Consider the following 16,071-nt stretch of genomic DNA (forward strand, 5'->3'; position numbering starts at 1 on the left):
TTTATTTTTTATTCGATTAAAGTTAAACCAATGAACATAAATATGTTATTATTCATGTTTGTTTAGTGCGATTACATGTCTATAAATAGTCACTACACTGATCATCCAACAGTGTTAATGAAAAGCAAATAAAAGGGGGTATTTTATAATTTTTCAAATTTCAACACCTGCGAATCATTTTCTCATCTCAATTTTTGAGTTAACTGTCTTTTTATTATTATCTTCATTTTGAATTAATATTTAAATATTTAAATATTTTAGTTTCATCCTTAAATTATGACTATCATTTTATATTTATCTTCAAATTTTTTGAATATTTCAGTTTCATCCCCAAACTATAATCTTCATTTTGAATTGATCTCTAAACTTTTTGAACATTTCAAATCATCTAAAATTATATGTATATACTAATAGCATCTCTTGTTAATAAAATCATTAGGCCAAGTTATATTATTATATGTTTGAAAAGAATAAAACTTAGGCTAAACTATGATTGAAACTAATTACATATTTGGATGAATTTGGGGATGATAAGGGAAATTCAAAAGCTTAGGGATCATTTTAGAATGAGAGTCATAGTTTGGGGATGAAATTAAAATATTCAAAAGTTTAAAAACTAATTTAAAAATGAGAGTCGTAGTTTGGAGATGAAATTGAAATATTTAAAAGTATATGACTTATTTAAAATGAGGGTCTCGGGGAATGAAGATACATGCAACACAGCCCTTTGAAAGCTGGTTAAAAAGAATGTTCGGAAAAAAAATATAATAAAAGGATAATTTGATCAAATTTATTTTCAGATCGTTCATATTTTTCTAACTAAATATTATAATATTAAAATAGGATTCCTAATTAGATTAAAGCATAAAACTAAATCCTTAGAACACAGACGATATATATGAAACATCTAACCTCTTAAGATCCGTGTCTCAAGAATTAGTTTTTAGGACAAGGACTTGATAATCCTTTTGTTGTCAATTAGAGGCAAAGGCTTCCTACATTTTGCTTTCACGTGCATCACTCGAAAAGTCAAGCTACTTTTTATGGGCTTACATGAGCTACTTTGAGAGTGGATTTAGGCTTCCGGGCCTTGTTAGAACAGAATTTGAGCCCAATTGGTAAGCCCAAAGGGTGTTTATGGGCAAGGGATGATAGTGTGGGGACCCAAAGGTGTAATTTTACCCTTGTGAGAGGAAAATCAAATTTTTGTCGCTTTTCCCATCTTTGATCGTGCATTTGGTGGGATGATTCTTATGTTGAAAGTTATTATATTGTATATTGATGCACGGGATGTATTAATGGTCTTAGGTATTGATTTAGTGGTCAAATAAATCGATTTGGAGTCAACATAGTTGATTTTTCGAGTTTAAATAATCAAAATTATATTTTAGTATCGATATTATTCTAATAGTATTCCACTAACGTTTATCAATCAATAAACTCATTTTATATTTTCTAACGAGAAACTAATTTCGTGTTATGAAAAATACATCATGTTGTAGATTAGAGTACCTCTAGGGTAGCCATCCCTTCACTTTGACTTTTGATTTTAATCAACATCATAACTTTATAAAATTTATATAAAAATATTTGAAAAATAAATTTGGTCCATTATTTAATGATCAATTCGAACATATATTATATTGTATTCGCTCTCAATTTTTGTTTAAAACAAAGATTTGGTTCTTACTAAACAAACTAAATAACTAACAATTAGTTACTTTTTGTCATTTCCATGTAGTTTTGAACGTAAAATGGCCGATAGTATGCTCTATATATAGATGAATTTAAAGAGGGAAAATAAGAGTGATTTATATGTATTTAAATTGTAAAAAATGAAATTAGCAATATACCTTGGTAAGTATAAACATTTTATTTGATAATTTAATTTTTTATTTACTTTCCTATTGAGTAATAAATAGTCAATGAACGCACAATTCAATTCGTTAAAAATAAATGCCAAAAATTAATCAAAATTATATGAATAGAACAAATCAGACTTTAATGAAATTCTCAGATAAATTAATATGAAAGAATAGGTGCATGCCAATTTATGCATTATATATAAACTACAAGCTCAAACTATATTGTAACTAAATACATATATAATTATGATTAATTTGGCCCAAAACTTCTAAAAGTGTCGATATGAGAAGGATCGTCAGACAAATTTGATGTAAGCATCCTGGAGAAATCTCCTTCCGAAATAAGTTCATCATCAAATGATTCAAACATGAACCCGTGATTGAAAATTGCACAAGGCAATCCAAGAACACCATCACCATGAACCCTCGCTGAACTGGAATAGGTAGGAGAATTATCGGAGACGTTGTCATCATCGTCCATGAATCGGACGGCAGCATCGGAGTCTTTCCCGGTGAGTTCTTGAACCAAAGCTCGGAACTGTGAGGCACATGTCATCACCTTCATGGGACTCGAGATATAAACGACTTTGATATCTCTGTTAGAATTCCTTCTCTTGGAGTGCTTCTTATTGCTTTTCCTTTGACGAACGCCTAGTACATCCATGAAGGAAGTTAAATTTAGAGAAAATAATTGTATTTTAGATACAAATATTGGGAGTGAATGTGTAGAAGGTATGATGGATGAAGTGGGAAATAATACAAGTATGGTTTAGGGTTTATATAAGCATAAAAAAATTAGGTTATACGTTGTAGTACGAAAGCTGATTTCGAGGAAGGAGATACAAAAAAAAATGAACAAAATATCTAACCTTTGAAAGAGATAATGATAATATATAGAAATGATTATTTAAACTTAATATTTTATTTTAAAAATAACATTTATTTTTATCACTAAAATTATTTAATAAATTTAATTTTGTTAAAATATAATGTAATTTTAATATTTTTTAACAGTATAAGATAATTATAAATAGTGACAGAACACGAGGAAATAGTGAGTCATTCCCTCAAAATTTTTAAAAATTTATATTAAATTTTAATTTTTTTTAATCATTTTAATTAAACCACCTACCATAACTTTTAAAAGTTCTCATTAAGACTGTCAAAATTTTTAATTAGACACTAAATTTTTAGAAAAAATTAAACTAAACCTTTTATAATTTTAATTTAAACTTATGAAATTTTTAAAGTTTTAAGTTGATATTTTCAAACTCTACCATCAAATTTCGTCACTGATAAGATAGAATATATTCATAATTTTTTTTAATCATTAGTAATATGTACACACCCTATTGATATAACTTATTGAATCTAAGATCTCGAAAAAAATAATATTTTTTTAACTATCGAGATCATTGGATGAGATTATAATTTTAATATTTTAATCTTATTTGTTTATGTTGGGTTCATCGTAACCGGGAATGGATAGAAACATGTGCGCAGACTTTTGGGACTCTGAAAACTTGGACTTTTGGTTGGAAATTAATGGAAAAATATGTTTGTGTGGTTAAATTTCATTGGTACGGCTAAGCTTATTAATTTTGTTTTATTCTATTGTATTTTTAATACGGCTTCTGTGTCGGCATTGTTTATCTTCCATTTCTATTATAATTTCCCATATATTCTTTTTCCCTTTTCTAGAACTTCGGCTATATCATTGTTCTTATCAATTAGCAGCAAATACTTCACGGAATATAAGATTATTGATGAGATTAAGATTATATAAAATATTATATTTTTGTGTTTGGATCATTTAGCAGTAATGTAATATTACAGTGTTTGGTTAAATGAATAAAATATTATTAGAATATATATTTTACCAAATTATCCTTATTATATATTTATTTTTTAACAAGTTAAATTCTACTATAATTAATTTATATATTTTCTTTAAAAATTTTAAATTTATAAAATTTATATAATTTTTTTTACAAAATTAAAAAGATAAATAGGTTTAATGAAAGGGTACAATTTTATTTTAATTCTTAAACTTCATATAAAATTATAATTATGATTTTTTTTGTAAATCTAAAATAGTTTAAGGATAAATTTGTAATTTAACCTTCGTAGATTTTTTTTATTCAAAGAGAGAATAAGGATATTTTTGGAAAAAAGATTAAGGACATTTTAGTCCAAAATACCGGTAATGTAACAATACCTAAGGGAAGGGGGAATCACATTCCCGATAATATACCCCCAAAATACCACTGTTGGGAATAAAGGATTACCGGGGGCTGGGAATATTTGCGAACCAAACGGGAGGATGACAGTCCATTCCCCTTGGTAATCTCATATACCCTGAACCAAACGACCCCTTATGATAAACTATTCAAATGACCCTTTACTAGAGTTAATGTTGATTTGACTATTATACTTTCAATTTTCGCAATGTGATCACATAAATATTTAAGTTGTTTTAATATAATCATCTACTGTTATAAACAAATGACGTAGATGATGTAATAGTTATTGACTACGATGAGTCAGAAGTCCACATCAGATATGTCATTTATTTTGTAACGATAGGTGAAAACATTGAAACTAATGTGATTATATTGCCAAAACTAAAAATACGGTGGTCATATCAATGTTATCGTTATAGTTACGTAGTCATTTGAGTTGTTTATTTTTTTAATAATGTTGGAAATTTGAGTTTATTTATTTGATTGAATTTTAACCATAATTTAAAAATTAATTTAATATATATTAAATTTGAAATTTTAGGACTTGTTATATCCACTTCGGCACACCAGTTGCACATGTACCATCTTCAATACGCTCAATAAGTTACCTGAATCGTAAAGACATCTAATAATGACCCATCATAGTTAGAAGATAGATTTTTTGGCACCCTAAACACGATTAATTTATGAAATTCAATTTGGGTAGGACTTTATATGATATTCAATTGAAGTTGTGAACACATTAACGGAAAAAATTCTTCAACATCAAATCAAACACACTAAACAAGTTGACTTCTGAGACATCTCCTAAAATTATGAGTATAAATAAACAAAACATTCGATGAATTATTGAATCTTTCGTATAACATTTATTTATGTTCTTGTATTAAGCTAAATGAACAAGCGTAATTAATTTACATGTTCATTTAATGTGTATTCAATTCTTTTATATTCAAGAATAAACTCATTTATAAGTTCGTTTATCAACTCGTTTATACACTCATTAATTCGTTTATATTCAAGAACGCTAAATGAATATGTTCGCGAACATTAAACGAACATGTTCACAAACGTTAAACGAACATGTTCGCGAACGCTAAATGAATGGGCGCGAACGTTAAGCAAGCATGTTCACAAACGTTAAACGAACACGTTCATGAACGCTAAACGAACAAACACGAACACCTTCAAAAATAAATAAACAAACACGAATCGAATAATAACACCTTTAAAACTAAACAAATGAACACAAACATAACTTTATTTGTTCAAACTCGGTTCATTTACACCCTAACTAAAATATACCCCAACAGAATTACCCCTTAAAAGTAAAGAGCATTGTAATTCCAATAAATGGTCATCAAACGTGTATTATTTGGCTACAAACAGACAAACTTTATTCAATTTGTTAGGCCAAGCTTAAAAGTACTGCTAGCAAACATTCGTAAACACAAAGCGGGAGGTGGCGGCTATTCAACACCAACTCACCGCTCATACGTACCCCCGGTAACGAACGTACACACGTAGAATCTATGAAGGACACGGAAGAAGGGCGGAATTTACAAGGAATACCTGCGTTGAGCTAAGATTCCGGTTGCTCAGATTTTAAAGGTGCACCAGATGAGGATGTGCAGCTCCCGTTCTGCAGGTAAAGGCTATTTGCAACCATGGAATCACTAACCAAGCCGACATCAATGTCGTCGAAGTTGAGTGCCCCTCTGATCTTCCGGCTACTAAAAGCAACAAAGCAAACGTCACCATCATTAGTTACGTAAGAATTTCGATGTTTAAAAGTAAAAGTTATACTACCCAAGGGCATAAGAGAAGAATACCCGTTCAAGTGATTGTTGATGGCAGTTAGGTCCTTCGAAGGGCTCTGAAAAGCACGAGTACTCTCTCCGACACAAGCATAGTAGCTTCTTGAGCTATGAGAGATAAGAGCATCCATCTGTAAATGAAAATAAGATCTAATTTAATAAAAAAAGAACACACTTCTTTTCTACATAACCACATATTTAACTAAGTTACTCCGACTCCTTGTTTTTCTTTAAGTACCCACATTCGACACCAGCCTGATGTATATCTAGTCATACACTTATATTTGAACGTGTTTATGACGATATACCCTTCAAAGGCATTCCAAATACATGGAAAACATGAAAAATATACACATTTAAGAAACATTATCATATCACACTCAACCATAAACGTAGGATTGGGATAATACAAAAGGCTAAAAATAGAACAAAGAATTTTCTTTAGTACCTAGTTCAGACAATCAAAAAATACAACCCGTTGTTATTCATCTTTTTCTACCACGATGCAGGAGAATCCAAGATTATTTTAATTATTTTGTTTTTAGGATTAGTTTTCTTATTATCGGTTTTTACATTAGTTTTTTTCTTTTAATCTTTAGTGTTCTTTCAAATAATTATGTGATTAGCATAGGAATCTTGGTAAGAGTTCTAATACAACTATTCTACTATTAGTGAGTTATTAAAAATAATATAACAGAAGGTTTAGCGGATCATTGAGATCTTTAATAAAGCTGGCTGATGGAAAATCCCAGAACCATTTTTCATCACTAATTCAATTAGGTTTATCATCTTTTTTTCAATTTTATTTGTCGTTTTGACTTTACTCTCCATCAAATTGATAATCAAAGCCTTTTACATCCTAGGGTTCATATCAAGAATTGCTTAAGATAGGAAACACTAGACGTCGTATAAGAGGAAATCAAGGCAACAAATGGAGATGGCAGAGATGAGACAAGAATGAAGGACTGCGGCAACGACAGGTACATGTGGAAACCCAAACGGAGATTTCAGAAGGTGTACACAACCAATTTGACCTACCAGTAGTCTTACTAATGAATCTGATATTGATAAGATAGGACACTCCTATGATTCAGATGAGGATGTACAAGGAATACTTGTGGTACGAGGTGGATTGGAGGAGCAATTGGTTCATGCCCTTGCATCAAAGGAGGATGGAATCAATGTACAAGTTGCTGATTTAGATGGGAAGATGCACATGGAAGAGCAAGATTATGATATGTTAGAACCGATCTATGATAAATATCCTGAGGAAAGTGAAGAATTTGATATGTATCAGAATCAAGGAGTCTTTGGTTGTTCATACAGCGATGAAACCCAAAACTTTAGAAGAGTGGAAGGATTGGAGGCGAGATCTTCTTGATATCTCAAATGACTCATTGTCGGATGATGGTTTTGGAATAAAAAGAGACTCCATTTTTACAACTGAAACATATTCTACTGAGGGAAAATTTAGTGTAGAACTTAAGAGAAGGCAGGAATACTTGAAGGTGAGTTACAGTTTGACGGCGATGGAAACTTTTGGAGAAAAAGTACAACCAACATGAAAGTTGAGTTCCCGAAAGCTGTTGCTGAAAATCAAGTTCTACTGGGTTCTAGAGAACAGAGCCGTCGGGTATTTTCGAGACCCTGAACCAAATTCAAAAATAGACCCTTATAAAACAAAAGTATATTATTACTTTAGACAATTAATTTAATACTATATTAACAAATCATAGAAAAATGATTAAATTTTATCAAACATTATTTTTATTGTTTTTGTTAAAAAAACACCTTAAATACAACTAAGAAAATAAAAAAATGAATTTGGATAAGATATGGATCTTGCTTTTGAACAATAAAATAAAAAAAGTAAAAAATAATATATTATTTTACTGTTAGATTTAGATTGGAGAAGATTAAGAGTTATAGAATATTTGATAAACTGAAGAATACAATTTAAAAAAAGAAAAGAAAAATATGATTAGATTTAATTCAAATTTAAATAAATTAATAATAGGGATGGAGAAAGGGCTCAATTATATAGATAAAATGCAGGACTACAAAAATTAGAGGCCTCAATTATAAAAGTAAAAAAGTAGAATTGAAAATATTAAGCGCTTTATAAAAAAAATAGGGCCCTGAGCAATCGCTCAGGATGCTCCCCCTATTAGCCAGCACTGTTAGAGAAAGCCATTGGCTAGTGGTTGAAATTCATGAAAGATGACTTTTCGTTAATAATTTTGCATGATTGTCTTCCTTGGCATCCAGCTGCAATTAAATATATCCGTTGCTATGAGGCTAATAGTAGAGGTGAGCATTCGATTGAGTTGAATCGAGTAAAAAAATCGAATTATTAAAGTTAACTAGTCCTATTTTATAACTCGAATTTGACTTGAAATTTTTTCGAGTCGAGTTGAGTTTTTGTTTAAATTTAATTGTAAATATTTATAATATTATGATATTATTTAATTATAATTTAAATGATTTTTTATAACTATATACAATACATATATATATTCCCTCATAGTTTTTAATATGTGATATACATATATCATACAGAGTTGAGTGACTCAACTAAAACTTGAAAATCAATCCACTAATTATTAAAAATTTTGAGTTATTCGAGTTGTATCTTATAACTCAATTTGAACTTGAAATTTTTTCGAGTCAAGTCAAGTTTATGAAATTACAACTCGAAGTCAATTCGAGTCGAGTCGAGTTTTACTCACCCCTAACTAAGAGAGCTATTATTGTTATCCTCATAGGCTGGGATGATACTTCTAAGCTCCTTGTCAAGATTAAAATGATCAACTTCTATGGGAATACTAAATGTTACACAAACATAGATGATATTATGTATGTTACCGATTATGGCTGAGGTAGCTAAAGTTTTTTTTTGAAAGTGAGGTAGCTAAAGTTCAATCGTCGGAATTGAGTTTTTTCAACCCGGAGAGAATGATGCAGGAGTATCCAAGATTATTTTAATTATTTTCCTTTTAAGTTTAGTTTTTTAAATTTATCTTTTCTGTTCTTTTAAATACTTAAAGTGTTTAGCATAGGACTCTTAGTAAGAGTTCTAAAACAACTATTTTACTATTAGTGAGAGGTCTATTGTAAATAATATACTAGAAAATTTAAGGGAATATTATTATCATTGAGAATTTTGATAAATCTGGTTCCTGGAAAATCCCAGAACTCTTTTCTTTATCCCTAATTCAATCAGGTTTATTATCTTTTTTCAATATTCTTGGCTGATTTGACTTTCCTCTGCATCATACCAGATTCATGGAACTTAATACTGGAAATTAAAGGATATTTTTATTGGCCTTTTTAAGAGTGCTGCATCATTAGACATGGTAAATAATTGCTTGTGCGGCAATGGTTCTAAGCAATAAAATATTTTTTCCCAACTTGCCCCAGGAGGCTGGTCAAATCTTAAACGTGCAAGTCCGTTTTTCTATAAAATGGAAAATTAGTAACTCAATGAAGAGGAGAAAAACTGGATTTTAGTACCTTGGATGTCCGCAATGGAGACACATATACATTGTGGGTTGCAGATACTTTCTTTGGGGACATATCAGGGAGATTTGGAAAAGGAGAAACCTTAGGAGATCCAGGGCATGGACCTAATTAGGGAATAAAGATAGAACAAGCAAAATTAGAATGGCCTGCACAAGCAGCAAGTATAGAATATAACACCGAAACTCTGGAATATAATAATGGAAATAAATGAAACATTTACCATCGTTACTATTGTTGGCTTCAGCAACTCGGCTTGTTCTTGTAGTTGTTCCAGCAGAACCAAGTTCTCCCAGCAAAGGCTTTACAGCAGGAATGAATATTTCATTGTAGAATGCAATGATATCAATATTATCCTGCCCGGTTCTCTGTTTACAGATAATTAAAACAGTTAAAATCTCCTGGAAAAGCAGGGACAAAGAAACTAGGGATGAGAAACCATACCCCTGATGGTCGTGCAGATGACCTGTTAATAAATACACTTTGGAAAACTTGAGGTTTACATTGTGGTTGCTTCCTATAGTTGCAAATGATTTCTTTGAAAGTCAAGCGCAACTGAGAAATCTGCAGGTTATTCATTCAGAAAGTAAGAGGAAGCACTGCAGATAAATTTAACAGTGTGTTAAAAAGATATCATAAGAGGAGCAGACCTTTGCAACTACATAGAAACAACAAAGGATGATCTGGTCAATATGACGGTTAAAGAACAGAGAAGTCCGCTGGATAAGTATTTGCTGAAAAAGATGATATAAACTCTCCCTAATCTGTTGAGACAATTGTAGTCTCTCAACCATACCATTAATCCTGATGGCAGCCAGCTTATTAATCTAGGCAGTGAAAGGCAGGCAATACATCAGACAGAGTAGATGATAATCACAGAATCTAAATCAAATTCAATAGTCAGTACTTGTGGGCAATTTGCCACGAGAGAGCATATCATGGATATTTAAATTTTACAATCAAGTGTTAGTAGGTTTGAACTAGTATAAATAAGAGTATGTAAGGCACACCATAGCTATGAAAGAAAGTCTACTTTATCTTGTATTTTGATACCTTGCTAAAAAATATATTTATTCCTATTTCTGCACATGTTTCTCCTCCGCCGCCTGGGTTAGGACGTGTTGGACTACAAACAAATACCCCAAGAGAAAATTCAGTTAAGCCAGTGCAGTTAGTTCAGGTTTCTACTTCCTATAACTTACAACAAAAAATACCTCGCAAATGCAGATTGCAAAGGAGCCTTCTTAAGGTTGCTTAATGCTAATAGACGATCCTTCACTGGTGATGTAAAAGCATTCCGTTCAATCAAAACGCTTCTAAACTCTGCACATGGTCTCATGGGAGACCTGACATCCCCATTTTGACCTGAAAACAAATAAATAAATAGTACGACTATGAAAACTAAGTGCATGATAGAATATAATTTAACATTGAGAAAAAACCGTAATCAAATCTTATAACATAAGTTACTACATTAAACAAGAAAATTCACATACCAGTCAGAAAGTATTAAAATAAAGCTCAAAATGTTGCACACCTAAGATTGAGCTACCAACATTACCTGTTGATGTTTCATGCTTCTGCAAAGTGGACACTGGAGGTGTACCTCCAGAAGAGTTTACATGCATGGCAATTGCATCCAACAATGGCATTGGCTCTGCCAATAGGCCAAGACGATTTATTTCAGCAGACAGGGAAGGTCTTGCAACTATCAAAGAATTGTACATTGAAGAGCCTTTACTCCACACCATGCTCTCCAAAAGCCTCTCTTCCAGAGAATTTAGATGCCGCCTCAATTCTCTTGGCAGAGACTCCTCGTGTCTAATGAAACTCTCTATCACCTTGCTCAGATCAAAGGCTGTAATACCAGTCCTTTCCAGTACCGTAGGGAACAACATTGTGGCAGTCTTATGTGTCGCTAGCACTAGTTCAGCAGAACAAGCAAGCATACATCTATGAAACCTCTCATTAGTTAATAAAGAGGTCAAGTTAACTGCATGTAATATTTGCACCTCTGCAGTACACATAGCTTCCAAAACCCTATAGTATAACTTTAGTGCTTCTAGTCTTCGTTGTTCCATCCATATATTATCCATCAGGTTTACACTTTGAAGGCTTCCAGTTGCACTACGTTCATGATTTCTAGGGAATATTGCCTCCAATATTATATGTGCCCTACATATCACATCATTGGTAACATCTTTATCACAAGATGATAAAAAACACTGCAACTCTGCTGAAGGTTTTGAAGGAAGAGGACAAATAACAGAACGAAGCCATTTTGCAGTTGTCATTGCAGTGCTGACGGGGGTAGCTGCCATCTTCGCACTCGGCGACCCAAGGACACCATTCACATGAGTTGCAGGAGGCCGTTGAGGAGACAGCGGGCTTGAGATTGACTTTGATGGTGAGGCCATTGAATCAAGTTTCCTCTACTCAACAGAATAAACAACTTTCTTAGATAAAGGAACTGCTATGTAAAGCACAAAAACCAAAGGGAAGAATACACTTCCTCAATTTTGAAACAGACCTTGATACCAGTAACATTCATAGCCCCTCCAGACAAGCTCCCTAAACCAAGTAAACTATCTTCTTCATTTACAAACACCCTTTCATCCAGATCACCTTTATTACAAATTGCATCATCATAATCTTTTTCTAAAATATTCAAACAGGATGAAAGAGATTGTTCTTCCATTAAACCTTCAAAATAGATCAAGCCATCTGCATCAAAGAAGATCACATAAATTAAAAGCAAAACCGATGAAAGCATGCTGTCAAAATTGTATTCATGACATGAATGACGAACCAGTATCAATATTTTCCAGTGTTTCCATTTTACACTCAGCTGCTGGACATGGCTTTTTTCTCAATATATCTTCTATTAACTTATTGGCCATCTCCATTGTTTTCCTCAAATCATCTTCTGAAGCATCATACATGTTGCAAAGTGACGCAAGTAGGTCGATACCTTTGTCTCCTTTCTTAACTGAATGATTAGATGAAGCCAACGAGGAATGCCAAAATTTTATCCCCACCAGGAATAGAAAATAAAGAAAAAGGACAGTGAAGAAGAATCATGATGCATTCTCTTTATCAAAGACATCTAAAAATTTGACTTCTATAAAAGAGCAGAAAACTACCAAAACGTGGAGTGTCACTGATCTTGAAGTTCCTGAAGCGAATGGGAACATGTATAATCAAAATAACCTGTTAAAAATAAAAAATTGTAAGAAAACATTTAAACGTAACTTTCAATGATTACATTCTGTTTGATAATTATTAAATTAACCCATTATCTGTACTAATATAATAAGAACATGTTTCATTTGGGGGGAAAAGGGACATGTTATTCCTTAGTAAAACCAAGTCTGCCTTCATACAATCAGCTAGTAAGAAAGCAACAGAAAAGCATAACTGACCAGTATAGAAACAAAACCATTTGCACAGGTCACTAGGTCTTTAAAACGGCTGAATGCGTGCACACGGAGTGCCAAAAAAAGTAACCACCCAAAACGGTGGCAATCTGATAAATAATCTGGCGAACTGTTAGCATTTTGCTGCTTGTCAACATTTGCATCACTTGCCAAGAAGAGTTCCCAAAATGCACGCTTGAATGACCTTTTATACCATTAAATAGCAAGATGCAGATGTTATTTACTTTACAAATTGAAAATTATACAAACCAAAAAAAATAAGGTTTTGAGGATACAGTTGCCCAAAGGAAAGCATTTAAAAACTATCAAATGCACAGTACAAATTCTGAGTAAAATATCATTTGAAATATAATTCTGCAATCTGTCTAAAAGAAAATGTCATATTTATATCACTATCTTAAATTTAATTATGTTATCCATTAGGAAAAGATTACAATCAATGCCAAAAACAAGGCCACGTGACCAGCTACTGTAAATAAATAGGATATGTGCATGTATGTATATATTATATCATTATCGTATTTTTTTCCAACATATTTTACATGCACATCTTGCACAGTACAACCCCTCCCCCCTCCCCGGGTTTTTCTCTTTTTCTTTGTGGGGGATAAACACTTGATAAAAGCACCGTAATCTAGGCCTGCTCTAGTATATTTCAGACAAGCAGAGCCGTCTCGGATATTTTCGGGACCCTGAGAGATTCAAAAATAGACCCTTATAGAACAAAATTATATTATTACTTTAGACAATTAATTTAATACTATATTAATAAATCATAGAAAAATGATTAAATTTTATAAAACATTATTTTTATTGTTTTGTTAAAAAACACCTTAAATACAACTAAGAGAATAAATAAAAAAATGAATTTGGATGTGATATTGATCCTGATTTTGAACAATAAATAAAAAAAGGGTAAAGAATAGTATATTATTTTACCGTTAGATTGAGATTGGAGAAGTTTAAGAGTTAAAGAATATTTGATAAATTGAAGAATGCAATTTGAAAAAAAAAAAAAAATATCTAGATTTAATTCAAATTTAAATGAATTAATAATAGGGATGGAGAAAGGGCTCAATTATATAGATAAAATGTAGGATTACAAAAATTAGAGGCCTCAATTATAAAAGTAAAAAGTAGAATTGAAAAAAATTAGGGCTCTATAAAAAATGGGGGCCCTGAGCAATCACTCTGGGTGCTCCCCCTATTAGCCAGCACTGCAGACAAGGTTCAAGTCAACATAAGCAAGTATACTGCAAATCTGAACCCTTGTAAAACATAAATATAGCTTTTCACTAGTGTGATTTCATGAATTTAAAAGTAACCCATCGAATTAGTAAAGCCTGGTTCTATTAATATAAAAAGATAAATGCTAATTCCATCACAAAGCTATTCAGACATACCATCTTATAACCTAGAATAGGTTATAAAAGAAGGGCACCTACTTGCTTATAAGGCTCAAGTGCACAAAGTTGGCCTGCATCTCCTTAGCCTAATTGATAGAGTACCATAAGCAGATAGTTAATAGAAGCAACTTTGACAAAATAAATAAATATAAAAGAAAAGAAGTTAAAACATATTCTTTCAGTACCTCGAGTTTACTCTCCCAATCTTCACCATACATGTTACTTAAAACAGGACCAGCTTTCACCACAAACTGAGGCAACTCTTTAAAAAAATCCACAATGCTGGAAAACATAAGAAAAGCTTATTGTCACTGAAACAGTTGCCGATCAGAAATGCTACCCTTAAACACAAAATTAACAGCATCATACTTCAGCTTTGTAGCTCTCAATATATGGCATAACGAAAACCCACTTTCATCAGACTCATGTTGTTTATTTTCTCCAATCTTTTCGCTCAGTCGCTTAAACGAATATAAAACAAATGAAAACCAAAATCGCTCTGCTTCTTCCAGCTAATCCAGAATAATGCAACAAAGTTAGTTCATCTAAAAGTAATTATCTTTAGTAAATTTCCATATACAAGGAAGTTAAAAAAAACCACCGTCCCACTCCCAATTGCTGAAACATTTGAGGATAAAAGGTGTTTTGTTTCTTTGAATAGCTTCATGGCATTTGAGCAAGCTTTCTCTTCCAGAGATAATCCATTCTGGAAATCATGAAAACATAACACTAAAAAACACACACATAAAAGAAAAAAACATTTGAAATAATACTACTGAAAAGAACGTATCACTACCTTGCAAAAAGCAGTGAACCTAGTTTCAATGGCATCGTCATCCGTGCTACCAGAAGTTGTTACTGAAGGCTTCATGCCTTCCGAGTTCATCAATTTCCAAAAAGTTCTAACAATAAACTTATAATCAGCATATTCAAGATTAAGCTAGCTATTAAAGTTACAAACTATCAAAAGAAAATACACATAAATTGACTTTAAAATTTTCTTTTTGAGAAAAATAAAACAAATACATAATAACAACTTAAACCTCCACTGCAAAATAAAAATGTATTTCAAAATATTTAGCTACCATACAAGGAAAATAAAAGAAGAAAAAATCATTTACACCTCTGGAAATGGCGAATTTATCTCCAAGAATGCCATTAAAAAAAACTAAAACATAGCAAAATGAAAACTTACAAAATGAAGGCTTGAAATTGGTTGGGATCCTGGATCTACAGATGTAACAGATCCAGTGAAGCGAAACCCTAGCTTCTAATCTACCACCCAAAACACAGCGTTTTAAACAAATCGAGAAGAAGAGAAACCAGTTAGAAAGCAAAGATATTAATTTCTTCTTTTTACTAATTTTTAGTGAAGAACAAAGAGCCCTAAAATTTTCTTCTATTCTCTCTCTCTCTCTCTGTTAACTTTGGGCCTCTTTTAGTGGAAAACCCTAGGAGTGAAGGATCTTTCCTATTTAGCGCGGGAAAATTAACCAACATAGCATCATGATAGACATGCACCATGAACATGACATTCATCTCCATCCAATTACAATTTGACACGTCATGATGCTGTCACTGGATTTTACCGCCAAAATTGTTCAACGTCTCGCCGTGACGAAGATTCCAGCTTTGGTAAAGGGTTTGCGTTTCCGCCGTTACGATGAGTTGGTGAGTTGCGCCGAGCCGTTTTATGAGTCTCGGCAATAGGAACGTCAAAGAGTCAGTGGGGACTCGTGTGTGGGTGTAGGGTCCACTGAAAACGAGGGTGTTTTGTTTTTCCC

General features: G+C 32.1%; 2 protein-coding genes across 3 annotated transcripts; both read right to left on the reverse strand.

Annotated features, from left to right (window-relative positions):
* Positions 1-2,115: 2,115 nt before the first annotated feature.
* Positions 2,116-2,596, reverse strand: LOC120217992. The gene has a single exon (XM_039215008.1). It carries the CDS (start codon positions 2,527-2,529, stop codon positions 2,116-2,118), a length of 414 nt encoding a protein of 137 aa, XP_039070939.1. The 5' UTR covers positions 2,530-2,596.
* Positions 2,597-5,377: 2,781 nt separating this feature from the next.
* On the reverse strand, positions 5,378-15,919 carry LOC120217944 (retinoblastoma-related protein-like). Of its 2 annotated transcripts, none has more exons than XM_039214969.1 (19): positions 15,483-15,919; positions 15,084-15,189; positions 14,889-14,993; positions 14,657-14,799; positions 14,473-14,569; positions 14,327-14,373; positions 12,867-13,065; positions 12,588-12,654; positions 12,254-12,433; positions 11,975-12,168; positions 11,006-11,876; positions 10,659-10,809; positions 10,498-10,570; positions 10,095-10,271; positions 9,889-10,008; positions 9,668-9,812; positions 9,439-9,551; positions 5,941-6,056; positions 5,378-5,838 (listed from the first exon to the last, which is right to left on the reverse strand). In XM_039214969.1, the coding sequence occupies exons 2-19, from the start codon at positions 15,171-15,173 to the stop codon at positions 5,691-5,693; spliced, it is 3,036 nt and encodes a 1,011-aa protein (XP_039070900.1). In that variant the 5' UTR covers positions 15,174-15,189; positions 15,483-15,919; the 3' UTR covers positions 5,378-5,690. The 2 variants fall into 2 exon arrangements, with proteins under 2 accessions (XP_039070900.1, XP_039070899.1); XM_039214968.1 differs by having other exon boundaries at positions 5,379-5,841; positions 15,483-15,918.
* Positions 15,920-16,071: the final 152 nt, after the last annotated feature.

The sequence above is a fragment of the Hibiscus syriacus genome, unplaced genomic scaffold (genome assembly GCF_006381635.1).
Source record: "Hibiscus syriacus cultivar Baekdansim isolate YM2019G1 unplaced genomic scaffold, ASM638163v2 tig00110194_pilon, whole genome shotgun sequence".
Lineage (NCBI taxonomy): Eukaryota > Viridiplantae > Streptophyta > Magnoliopsida > Malvales > Malvaceae > Hibiscus > Hibiscus syriacus.